The sequence below is a fragment of the Phascolarctos cinereus genome, unplaced genomic scaffold, assembly GCF_003287225.1.
Source record: "Phascolarctos cinereus isolate Bilbo 61053 unplaced genomic scaffold, phaCin_HiC Scaffold_726;HRSCAF=1367, whole genome shotgun sequence".
Taxonomy (NCBI): Eukaryota; Metazoa; Chordata; class Mammalia; order Diprotodontia; family Phascolarctidae; genus Phascolarctos; species Phascolarctos cinereus.
The window spans coordinates 402,405,525-402,418,808 of record NW_027556098.1 but is presented as its reverse complement, the minus strand read 5'-3'; the positions used below and the strand labels follow the sequence as shown (position 1 = coordinate 402,418,808).

The window sequence follows — 13,284 nt, the reverse complement described above, 5'->3', positions numbered from 1 at the left end:
AGAGAAGTGGAAAGGAGACAGGAAGGGAGCTACGGGGAGGAGGGTGAGGAGAGGAAGGGAGAGAGATGCAGATGGAGGCGTGGTTTCAAGGAACTGGGGAGGGATGTGCATATGGGATGCATTGCCTGCCTCATGGGGTCATGAGGCTTTTAAAAAACCTTGGGAACCTTACAGTGATGTATAACTGCATCCTTTAGGGTTGTCAGGGTCTAGTAGAGGGGCGATGGTTGTAGAGCCTTAGGCCCTGAGCTCAATTGCCCGTTAGGTTCCCTACTCTTTGTGCAACCTTGAAAATGTCATTCCCTATCCCTGGCCTTTAATCTCCTTCTCTCGATAATGAGAAAGTTAGACTAGATGACCTCTATTGAGCTAACATTTGTTAAGCACTTGTGTTCTGGGAGACAGTGAAAAGGAGCTTATAGTCTATTTGGAGGAGAAGAGAGGAAAAGAGAGGAGAGGGGATGGATGGATGAATGGACAGACAGATGGATGGATGGATAAGTAGGTGGATAGGTGGATAGATAGAAAGATATGCTTATGCAAAATAAATTCAAGGCAATTTGTGGAGGGGATATTGATAGCAGTTCATGAGAGGGACCTAAGAGGCTATCTCAGTAGTAATCACAGTGCCTGGCACATGGTAGGAGCTGGATAAATGTTTATTGATTGACTGTCAGATCTGGCCTACCCAGTTCATGAAAGCAATCCCCTCTGTAAGGTACTTGATAAGTGGTTTCCCAGCCACTGCTCAAAGACCTCCAGTGAGGGAGAGGCAGTCACCACCTCCAGAAGCAGCCTGTTCTATTTTGAGACAGCTTTCATTTGAGAGCTGAAATTGACCTCCATGCTGCTTGGGTCTGCCCCCTGAGGCCAAAGAAAAGGACCGGGATAGAAGGTGGTCCTTCAGCTAAGCTTTGAAGAGACCAAGAGATTCCAAAAAGTGCTGACTAGGATGGAGGGCACTCCTGGCATGGTGGGCAGGTAGGACCCAGGGACAGAGATGCCCAACCCTGAATCGGCCCCAATTTGGGAAAGCCAAACCTCTGTATTCAGAAGTGAGGCCACCTGGATGCCGAGAGCCCCACTTTCCTTCACTGAGGGATGAAGCCCCACTCGGTGGGATCTTCTCTTCAGAGGGTGGGGACAAGATTTTGCCTGATCCTTCGTTCCACTACGTGGTCATTACAATTGTGTGTTTCTGCCCCGGAGAGATTTTTCTTCTCTAATATCTGCCTGGAGTCCTGGCTTCTCCTGGGTTTAAGGGAGAAAGAAGGCAGTGGCTGAGACCAGCCTTGTCACCATGCAGCTGGAACATCCTCCAAGTGATCTCCAGATGACATGGCATATCTCCTCTTATGCACCAAGCCTTTTAAAACATTATCACTTTTTAAATTTAATTGAAATCCTTTTGAATCAAACTTGTTCATAAAATGTATCACATACTTTCATCATTTATTCTGAACAGAATCAAATGCTCACTCTATGGCTCAAGCTCATTATTACAAGAGCCAATTTGTATGAGGGGCTCTGAGGGAATCATCTATCTCTCTCCTTCCTCACTGGCAGATGGCTGGAAGGCTCTCATGTGATTTCCATTTACCCACATCCAGCAGCCTTTCCCCTTCTCTTAGGCTACTTCCAGTCTTAGGAGGACCAGGGAACAAGATGACCAGAGTGTGATTAGAATTGTTTGTAAACTAAAAGGTTGCAAGCGCCAAACAAATGTTTGCAACATTTCCTAAGGGTTTAAGTTTACAAATCACTTTTACTTTCATGTATTGTATAAATGTAATCTATACTCTATAATATTTATATAAATTATATATAAATAAATGTAACTAGCATAGTTAAAGCGTCCCATCTGACCTCATAATCTCTTTCCCCTGTACCCAGTTAGTCAAAAGTAACACCGCCTCCCTTCAGCTCTTACAGTTAACTATGTTTGTATCTCTCTTATCTGATTTTTTGTATCCATGTCCCAATTAGACTTTGTCCCTGGAAGGTAGTTACCGTAGCTATAGACTCATAGACTATCAAAGCTAGAAGGGATGATAGAAGGAAAGAAAAAAGCATTTATTATTCACCTACTGTGTTCCAGGCACTATGCTATGAGCACTTTACAAGTATTATCTTATGAGATCCTCCCTTGAGAAGTAGGTGCTCTCATGATCCCCATTTTATAGTTGAAGCAACTGAGGCAGACAGAGGTTATATGACTTGCCCACAGTCACACAGAGCTAGTAAGTATCTGAGACTAGATTTTTAACTCAGTTCTTCCTAACTCCAGGCTTGTGGACTATACTTGGCCACCTGCCTGCCTTAGGGACCATCTAGTCCGATCTTATTATTTTATTGATCCAAATGAGGCCCTGAGAGGTTAAGCAACCTACCTAAGGTCACAGAGCAAGTTAGTCTGTACTGTGTGATCCACATGACCTTTCACATAATATAATAATAATAATAATAATAATAATAATAATAATAATAATAATAATAATAGTAACAATTAATAACATAAATATAGCACTATGTGCCAGGCACTGTGCTAAGTACTTTGCAGCTGAGTTGGGTGTCAGGTGTGAATTCAACTGGATTAATTGTTGATTAATTAATTTGATTAATTTCTAATCCTAGTCTCCTGCAGTTGGCAAGTGTCATCCTTTAGTGAGACCAAGGCCCATCAGATTCTCCAACAGAAGCCGGCCCACTACCTGCGTTTCAACCAGCACCAGCTTTCCCGTATCTACCCATCCTCTTACCGGGTCGACTCAAGTAACTACAACCCCCAGCCCTTCTGGAACGCTGGATGTCAGATGGGTAAGTAAACAGAGGGGTCAGACCGGAGAAGCAGAAGCTCGGGGGAAGGATGCTCCAGACAGGGCAAGAGAGGGCTGAGAAAGAGTGCCTCTAAGACTCTCTGGGGCCAAAAATTGGACTTGGAGATGTCCAAGTATTTTTAGCACACATCTCCCCTGCTCAAAAGTCTGCAATGGCTCACTATCACCCACAGGATAAAGTCCAGGTTATTTAACCTGGAACTCAAGAGCCACATAATTCATTCATCCAAAAACACCTGTATGTATGTGCTAAGCCCTCTGTCTAGGTATCATAGAGGATACAGAGATGGGTAAAGCAGAGGGTCTGCCCTCTAAGAGCTTACAATCTGATAGGGGAGACAAGACCTCTGCTGGTGTACACTCTCCCTAGTGTAAAGCAGGGTGCAGTAAAGATGATCCAAATGATCTTGCCCTCCCCTCATTTCTTGCTTCTCTTCAATGCAATCCTCCCCTCCAGTTGGGCACATCTCTTTGATGTCTCCCATACTCTCCCATGTTCCTGGTGGAAAGAGAGCTGGAGGAACTAGGTCCATGTCTCACCTTTGCCACTTACTATCTATGTGACCTTGGACAGATCATATCACATTTCTGAGCCTCAATTTTCTCATCCATAAAATGGGGGAGTTGAACCAAATGATCTCTAATGATACTGCATCCTTGTACGTGTTCCCTTCCCATGCCTAGAATGCTTTCCCTCCTCATCCCCCATCCTTTGGAATACCTGGCTTCCTTCCAATAGTCATAATAACAACAATAATAAATACTAGTATTTACAGAGTTCTTTGAGGTATGTAAAGTGCTTTACAAATATCTAATTTGATCCTCTCAATAATCCCAGGAGTTTAGGTGCTATGATTATCTCATCTTATAGATGAGCAAACTGAGAAAGTTGTCCCCCAGTTAATAAGTGCCTGAGGCTGGATTTGAACTTCTGGCTACAAGTACCATGCTCTATCCACTAGGCACCTAGGGCAACTAGGTGGCGCAATGAATCCAGTGCCAGGCCTGGAGTCAGGAAGATTCATCTTCCCAAGTTCAAATTGGCCTCAGACACTTAGTAGCTGTGTGACCCTGAACAAGTCACTTAACCCTGTGTACCTCAGTTTCCTTATGTGTTAAAGGAGCTGGAGCAGGAAATGGAAAACCAGTGTCTCTACCAAGAAAACCCCAAATGGGGCCACAAAGAGTTGGACATGACTGAAAAATGACTGAATGCCTTTTCTTTGGTCCCAGGAGGCAGAGCTGGGAGCAAGGGGTGGCAGCTGCAAAGAGTGCCCTTCCCCACACCTGCCCACCCATCAAGGCCCTGGTGCCACCTCCTCTGTGAAGCCTTCCCTGACCACTCCTTCACCTATTTAAGATGTCTCTTTTCTCTAAACCTTTCCTTCAGTCCTGAGGTCTGTGGCACCCAAACAGCCCTGAATCACATGTAGCTTCAGGCCAATAGTGTGCGTTCATGTATTTTGTCTTCCTGACTAACCTATGAGCTGCCCATGGAGAGAGACCATGATCTGTAATTTCTCATCTCCTCCAAGGGGCCTAGCACTGTGCTAGGCACACAAGTGCTCACGCCTACACCCCAATTCATGATCTGCATTGCTGTTGTGTTAAAACAACCCAACTGGAATAAATCACGTAAAGAATCTTGGCAGGGAGATTTGGAGTCAAAGGACCTGAGTTCAAATCCAGCCTCAGACATTTACTAGCTGTGTGACCTTAGGTGAGACACTTAACCTCTCTCTGCCTCAGTTTCCTCAACTCTAAAATTGAAATAAAAATAGCACCTACCTCCCAAGGTTGTTGTGAGGATCAAATGAGATAAAACTTGTAAAGTACTTAGCACAGTGCCTGGCACACAGTAGGCACATAATAAATGCTTATTTCTCTCCTCTTGTTCTCTCGAATACCGGGTGCTCATATTTGTTAGTTCAATGAGTTTTACTGGCTTGGGATGGACTGGGTGGTTGTGGATGGGAGCAAAGGGCCCCCTAAGGGCTTACTGTCTCCCTGCCAGCTCTGGCTCCAGTCAGGGGATACTTGTCCTTTCTCTGCCCAGCTGGCTCAGGCTCAGAACTGACCTTGATCTCATGTTTTCCCCACAGTTGCCCTCAACTACCAGTCAGAGGGGAGGATGCTCCAGCTGAACCGAGCCAAGTTCAATGCCAATGGCAACTGTGGCTATGTCCTCAAGCCCCAGTGCATGTGTCAAGGTAAGAGGGAGCATCACTGGCTGGGTCCTGGCTGTGGAGAAGACTAGATCTTCTCATGATCAAGCTAAGAGGGCCTGCCCGGCCACTGAGTCTTACCCCCTTGCTTAACAGACATGGAGCCTCAAGGAGGTAAAGGAATTGCCCAAAGTTTCCTTGGATAGGAAATGCCAGGAGTGGAATCTGAATCTCTGACAGCAGGGTCAGAGATCTGTCTATTGTACCACACTGTCTCCTAAGAGTCTAAAAGTAGATACTGGGCATCTGCAAGTAGGAAAGGGAAAGGAGAGAACCATGGAAACATGGAGAGGCCATAGCATCTAGAAGGATGAAAAGGGGCAAGTGAATCACCCTCTATAAGCAGGTAGTTAGGGCTGGTATCAGGAAGGTCCTGGCTGGGAGGACTCGAACACATAACCAAAGGAGTCTGAGATCACTCTGTTCTTTGGACATTTGGAATTTGGTTCCATTCAACAGGCATTGATGAAATGCCTGCTGAGTGCCAGGCACTGGGGTTACAAAGCCACAAATTAAAGATGGCCTGCCCTCATGGGGTTTACATTCTATTGGAGGAGACAATACATGCAATATAAATAGATCTGGGTCACTTGAGTGAGCAAAAACTGGAGCCAGTAAGTCAACAAACATGTATTAAACACCTGCTATATACCAGACAATGTGCTAAGTGTTGGAGATACAAAAAGAGGAAAAGACAAGCCCTGTCCTCCAGGAGCTTACAATCTAATCTGAGTAATGACTGACGAAGACGCAACTGGGCGCTTTTGCCCCTGGAGCCATTTCGGTGGGGAAAGGGGCAGCTGCGGCAGTTGGGGCCCGTGTGCATTGCCTTCCTGCTGGGGAGCTATCTGCTAGCCCTTTGGCACGAGGAGATTGTTCTAAAAGGCCTAGGGCTGGGGGGTGGGGGGGGGGGTGGGGGTGGAAGGATTGATGCTCCAAGGACTGTGTGGTACATCTTGACCACATCTGTCTGCCCATGCACAGCCTCTGAACTGACTGTCTCCACTCTCATCCCCTCACCCTCCTTGCCTCAAGAAAATGACTTTATGGATTTTTTTAAAATTTTAAACCCCGTTTCTTCTCTTTCTGCCCCTACTTCCCCTCATGCTCAAGTTTTCAAATCCTTTATCTGCTCCTGTAGCTGCCACAGATAACAGGCTGGATGAAAGCGTTTGAAGGGGATACTACATTCACAACTGTCTCTGCTGAAGCCACTCAGCCTGGCCCTCCGTGAGCTGGTATCTGCCAGCCCCTGGCCTGGTACTCTGCTAATAGAATTCTGGAGGTTGTCATTCTTGCGGATGGGGTCAGGCTGGACCTGGTCTGCTTAGCTTCACTTCAACAAAGCCCCCTGTCCCTCAGGCAGCCTTGTTAGTCAGCCCCACAGCCTGTCTGACCAGCAGACTGTTCTCAGCATCCTGGGAATTTTAGACTGAGTGATGCACCTGAGGGGGTTACATTCATGGTATGGGCTTGGAACAGAGGCTAGTATGGAGAAACACCATGGTCATGGTGTAATAAGGCATATATGCTCGAGGTAAGATCTGTTCCTTTTGAGGGGATGGGAGTTTGTAGCCGTAGAATAATCGAATATTAAAAATAGTCAAGGGCAGCTAGGTGGTGCTAGAGAGCCAGCCCCAGAGTCAGGAGGAGCTGAGTTCAACTCTAGCGTCAGACACTTACTAGCAGTGTGACCCTGGGCAAGTCACTTCACCTGTTTGCCTCAGTTTCTTCATCTGTAAAATGAGCTGGAGAAGGAAATGGCAAACTACTCCAGTATCTCCGCCAAGAAGAGATGGGGTCAGGAAGAGTCGGATACAACTGATCAACTAAACAACAGCAAAGATAAGCAAAGCAGGTATAGGGGCAAAGGGGCTGGATTTGGAGTCAAGGAGACCTGAGTGTGACCTTTGCCCCTTAGGCATGTTGGCCATATGACAGTGGGCACATCACAGAAGCATCTCTCTGGACTTGGAAAAGACCCCAGAGGTCATCTAGCCTAACCTTCATTGCACAGATGAGGAAACTGAGGCCCCTGGAGGTCAGAGTAGAAAACTAGAACAACCACTTCATTTTACAAATGTGGAAACTGAGGCCCAGGTGATTCACCTAAAGTCACACAGGTGGTAATCATCTGAAGCTGGATTTGAACAAAGATCCTCTGACTCCACAATTGGCATTTTTTTTTCTAGGGGGCCTCATTGCCCTCACTAAAATTCTCTGGGTCTTGGTTTCCCCATTTATAAAACAGAGTTTGGGGCAGCTAGGTGGCGCAGTGGATAGAGCTCCGGCCTCAGAGTTCAAATCTGGACTCAGATGCTTGATATTCACTAGCTGTGTGACCCTGGGCAAGTCACTTAACCCCAATTGCCTCACCAAAAATTAAAAAAATAAAAATACATAAAACAGAATTAATAATATCTCTCACACTCATCTCATAGGGTGCTTATGAGGCTCAACGGAGATACTTGGATATAAAGCTCTTTGAATAGATTAGAGTGCTGCATAAATGGTCATTATTATCTGATCCAGCCCCCACATTTTACAAATGAGGAAACTGAGGCCCAGAGAAAGAGTGGAAATTGTGTAAGATCACAGAGTGTCAGGTCTCAAATGCAGGTCTCCAAACTCTGAATCCAGAGCATATCCCACCATACCACGCTATCTCTGGCTGGCCTGAAACACTCTCTCTCCCTCCTCACCTCTGCCTTTTGGCTTCCCTAGCCTCTTTCAAGACTTGGTTCAAATCCCACCTTCTGCAGGAAGCATTCCTAGTTCCCTCCCCACCTTGCCTCTCACTGAAACAGTGTGTGTCTCTTGTCAATACAGAATTACTTGCATGTTGTCTGCCTCATTAGAATGGGAGCTTCTGAGGGCAAAGACCATAGTTTTGATTTTATTTCTGCTCCCAGTTCTTAGCCCAGTGTCTGACTCAGAATCAGTACTTAAGAAAAGCTTGTTGACTGACTGATTGACTGAGCCTCCAGACACTCGGTCATATAGCCTGGTCTCCCAGTGAAGGGCAGAGATCCTTGCTCCCAATTTCCCCAGTGGAATCCATGGCCTAGAGATGGGACCCTCTGTGTTACATCTCCAGGTTCTGTGTTTTTCTAGGTGTCTTTAATCCCAACTCTGAAGATCCTCTCCCAGGGCAGCTGAAGAAACAGCTGATACTCCGGATTATCAGTGGACAGCAGCTCCCTAAACCACGGGACTCCATGTTGGGTGACCGAGGAGAGGTAGGTGGGAGTGCTGGACAAGGGGCTGGCCTCATCTTTGCAGGTGAGCTGACCAGTACCAACAGGCCTCAGAGGGCATTGGACAAGGATGGTGTGGGCCATTGGATAGAAACAGGAGACAAGCAGCCTGGTGTAATGGGCTGGGGTCAAAGAGATGTAGGAAGGAGGCTTGGACATCCTGAAATGATGGCAAAAGCAGGATGGACTGCTGGAAGTGTTCAGGCAGAGTCTACAAGACCACTTGATGGGTATCTTGTAGGGGAGAAACTCTCTTTCCAGTATGGGTTGGACTGCACAGCCTCTGAGATCCCTTCCAACTCTGTGATTCTGTGATTTCAAATCTCCTTCTTGCTACTAATATACTACGTGATCCTGACCAAGTATTTATGTTTCTTTGGTCTTCAGTTACCTCATCTGTTAAATGAGAGGATCTGTTAAATGGAGGATTTCCAACGGCCTTTCCAGCCACGATGGTGAAGATGATAGCCAGTATTTATAAGATTTGCAAAGCACTTTACAAGTATCTCCCAGCATCCCTGGGAAATGGGTGCTATGAGTATTTCTATTTTACATATGAGGAAACTGAGGCAGAGAGCAATTACATGACTTGCTCAGGATCACACAGCTAGTAAGCATCTACAGCTGAATTTGAATTCATCTTTCTGATTCCACACCCAGCCCTCTGTCCATTGGACCACCTAGGTGCCTGTATGACTCTAAGACATATTTATGAAACATAAGGATGTCTTGGGAGATAGGAGGCTGTACTAACTGACCTCCCAAGCTTCCCACCCACCCCCCATCCTCCTATTTGCCTTCCAGATCATCGACCCTTTTGTGGAAGTGGAGATCATCGGATTACCTGTGGACTGTAACAAGGAGCAGACCAGGGTTGTGGATGACAATGGTGAGCATCGTTTACCTTTACTCTCCCTGTGTCAACATGTGAAGCCAGAGCCCTGTACTGTCTGCTGTAGGAGAGAACTCCCAAAGAAGCAGAGACAACCCTCCCTAACCTTTAGAACTCACAGTTAAATTAGGAGAGCAGGGAGGGCGGGCATGACAGGGATGCCCACCTGCTTCCCTCTCTCTTCCCTCCTTTTCTGGTCATGGTGAGAACCAGAGGGACTCTGAAAGGCGGTTGCTTCCTTTTATGTTCTTAGTCTCAGGAGTGAGGTTGATGACTGCACAACTCTACCTCACTTAAATCCAATTCATGCACAAGTCAAGACCCTCCTGATGTCATTTGTCCTTTTTGAGAACGAAGGACGAACCACAGTCTTTGGGCTATGGAAAAGGGAGGTGATGATAACCAGAGTCATGGGGGTAACTGCAATGATTCTGGGCAAAGACTGTCATTCCTCATGCTGCGGTGGATTTTGGTGGACTCTTCATTACTTTTGGCATGCAACAGAACAAGATTAAAGTGAAATAAAGGGAATAATTTACAGTGATCCTGGAAAAGGGAGTTGAGTCAGAGATGAAGCCTGTTTTCTCCTCTGGGCTCAAGTCCACTTTGCCTTCCTCTGGCCTCTAGGCTTTAACCCCATGTGGGAGGAGACCCTGGTGTTTACAGTGCACATGCCGGAGATTGCACTGGTCCGGTTTCTGGTCTGGGATCATGACCCCATTGGACGGGACTTCATTGGACAGAGGACGTTGGCATTTAACAGCATGATGCCAGGTGAGTTCTCTGTTCCTAAGTCACTGGGTGATAGCCAATTCAATGAGCTCTAGCTATGGCACTGGCTAGATACTATGGATGAAAAGACAGGGTGGATAATGTTCCCTGGCCTCAAGAAGCTTCCATTCTAGCAAGGGGATACAAGGTATAAACAGGTAAATCCGTAAAGATGGAAAGCTCACTAACAGCTAGAGACATGCCAATATTCAGTGGACGGCTGTTGTGAGTGTTCCCTCCACCAAAGGTGTCAGTCATGTGACCCACAATGATCCCAAGTACAGCCCGAACCAGATGAAAATGTAATTGGGAAATGTTTAACAAAATAACAATAAAACATAGATGATGTTGCATTCTAAAACCAAATCAACACGTGGCATGCAGGGGTCCTTATGTACAGTTTAGTGGTCCTGTTTCTGTTTGAGCTGGACACCCCTGCCTTCCACTAATGCAGATTGCAACCCATCTATCTCTGCTTGTGCTATACTTGTCCACACCCTCCCATAAATTTGTGATGATGGCTCACGCAACATGCTGAGGGGCCTTCCTCAACTTCTTTTGACACTTTGAGGATAAAAGCTTCGTCATGGTAGCGGATGACCCTGGGATCTCAAAGTCTTTGTCAGTGGATTATAAGTTTTGCCAGGTGCTACCCCTGAGTATATTTCCAAGTCTGCTTTCCAAAGACTGGTCCAGCTCATCAGCTAGGGGGCTACGGTGAATAGAGTCCTATACAAAAACTGTACCCAGGAGAATGGAAGCTCCATCAGGGCGGAAGCTGTTCCATATAGGGGAGGGGGGTCCTTAGCACCTAACACAGTGCCTGGCCTGGAAATGGGTGCTTGTTACAGCCAGAAAGACCTCCCCCCCCCACCCCCTCTGTACTTCAGTGATCTTTGTTTTAGGTTATCGACATGTCTACCTGGAAGGGATGGAAGAGGCCTCCATCTTTGTTCACATAGCTATCAATGACATCTCCGGTAAGGTGAGTACCCTTAGCCACCATGGGGATCCCTTAGGAAAATCTTTCTTGTTGGGATCTGGGCTGTGACTGACCTGAAGATACCAGTCCTTCTTCCCAGGGAAGCCCACACGAGGTTGGGGGAGGGAGAGGACCTGCACTGCTAGACTCGGGTTCTTTCCTGGGATGCATGGTTTTCAAGTTGACAGGCCCCTCGGGTGAAGGTTGAGACAACAAGCTGCAACTGGTCAGAAGGTCAGTCAACAAGCATTTTTGAAGGTCTACCACATGCCAGTCACTGTGCCAAGCACTAGGGATGGATACAATGGAAGGCAAAAACAGTCCCTGCTGTTAAGGAGTCCATATTCCAGTGGGGCAGATAACGTGCAAATGATTGTGTACATATAAGATATTTGGGTAAAGGGAAAGTTTCTCCCCTTTGATACACAAAATGGAGCTGAAATGGTGTCACCTGGCCAGCTCAAGGACCCAATGAACCCTTTAGCTGTCCCAGAGGTAACCCATTTAAGAGGTATTCTCAGATTCCCAGTCCCCCCCCCTTCCTCAATGTGAGGAGGTAGAGTAGAACATTTGTCCTTCAAGGAGTTTAGACCCCAATTCCTCCCATGGCTTCTCTCCACTTCCTGATAGCCCATGAAGGGTTGGGGGCTGCCCACACCCTAGCTTTGGGGAGCTGGGCTAAAGCTACCAGGGCAGAAACTAGCCTGTACTTACAAACATCAGCCTCACCCTTTGTCTGCTCTCCACCTGAGGTTAGTAAGAAGGCAAATGCTCCCTCTGGGGCAGTGGGGTTCAGCCATGCCCCCTTATTGTCACTCTCTCAATAGAAGGCTCCCTTGGGTCCTCCCATTTTTAGCCCAGACCCTAAGTTAAGAAGAGTGAGAGAGATATCTGAGAGGTAGGAGAATCATCTCCTGCTGATTTCTCCAGCTCAGAGCCAGGTCAGAACATCTTAGGCAGAGAGATTCTCTTGAGGCTCCTTTTGTGTGAGATCTCTCACACTGGCCGACTTGTGTACTCTCAAGAGGGGAAGAGAGACTGTCCACATACTGGGAGTCAGATCTGGGCTGAAGTCCCTGACTCTGGCCCAGTGGCCAAATTCCTTCCCTCCTCTTTCCTCAGCTGTAAACTGAGAGGTTAGACCACCTCTAAGTTCCATCCCAGCTCTAACATTCTACGTTCAAGGCTCCCTCCAAGCTCTGACATTTATATCCTCAGTCAGTCAGTTAACAAGCTCGTATTCAGCACCTTCCGTGTGCCAGGCACTGTTTTAAGCTAAGTGCTAGTGATGTAAAAAAAAGGAAAAGCCACCTCTGCCTTCAAGAAGCACCCATCCTAATGGGAGAGACAGTATGCCAGTAATTCTGTACGTTCAAGATGCAAACAGGTAGGTCCCTCCCTACCGAGCATTGTCCAAAAGGCCCTTCTGAGAGCTGACATTCTATGTCCCAGGGTCCTAGCTGAATTCTACAATTCTGTGTTCTAAGGCTTCTCCCAGCTCTGTTGTTCTATGTTCTAACACTACAGAATTCTAGAGCCTGACGTCTGTATACAACAGAGAGCATTAGTTTCAGTGAAGGTGCACCTTACTAACAAGGTCAGGCTGTGTCTAGAGGTCAGAGTCTCTCCAGAGATTGTGTGGGAAATGTGGACAGGATGGACGTCAGGCCCCAGGGCTTTGGGGGGGATGAGAGTAGGTGACAGTTTGCCCTACTCAGCATCCCATTTACCTACAGTTTATGTGAGTGAGCTGTTACTAGACTCAGCAGCTCAGGCTTTAGAATGAGCAGTTTCTAACTTAGGGTAGTGTGTCCCTGAGGAATGTCCTGTCTCCTACCTCATTTCTTTGAGGTTTCTTATTGTCTCTCTCCCTCCCTTCTCCCTTCATTTCTCCCTTTCCTTGCCCATTCAGCTTTTCCTTTCTCTAGAACAGAAGGCCTATGGTCTCCTTGTCATAAGGCCTCCTCAGCGCTGCTTAGCTAAAGAGATCACAGCCCCTGGCCCAGATTAAGGGGTCCTGGTATCTCCATCAGATGGCTTCATCCCCTTTACCCAGGCAGGACACATGAGGACAAGCCCGCTGCCCTAGACAGCTCAGCACAGCTCATTAGCCACTCCCCAGTGGCCTGGAAGAGCACACAGTAGCACCCTGTGAATCGGGGAAGTTAAACAAGGGCTGGATGTCTTGTTGAAGACCGTTCTCTGGTCCCACGCACAGCAGATTCAGCACCTGACTCTGAGTCCCTGGGTGCCAGGCTAAAGGGATCTGATGGATTTGTCAGCTTTACTTCCTCTTGACCCAGTCAAGGCCTTCATCTTC

General features: G+C 47.0%; 1 protein-coding gene across 1 annotated transcript in view; it reads left to right on the top strand.

Moving 5' to 3' along the window:
* PLCH2 (phospholipase C eta 2) overlaps positions 1-13,284 on the top strand; it is a 341,798-nt gene that overhangs the window by 316,129 nt on the left and 12,385 nt on the right. The window contains 6 exon segments of the mRNA XM_078145756.1: positions 2,635-2,817; positions 4,940-5,047; positions 8,177-8,301; positions 9,124-9,208; positions 9,839-9,985; positions 10,888-10,967. Coding sequence (XP_078001882.1) covers positions 2,635-2,817; positions 4,940-5,047; positions 8,177-8,301; positions 9,124-9,208; positions 9,839-9,985; positions 10,888-10,967 — 728 coding nt within the window.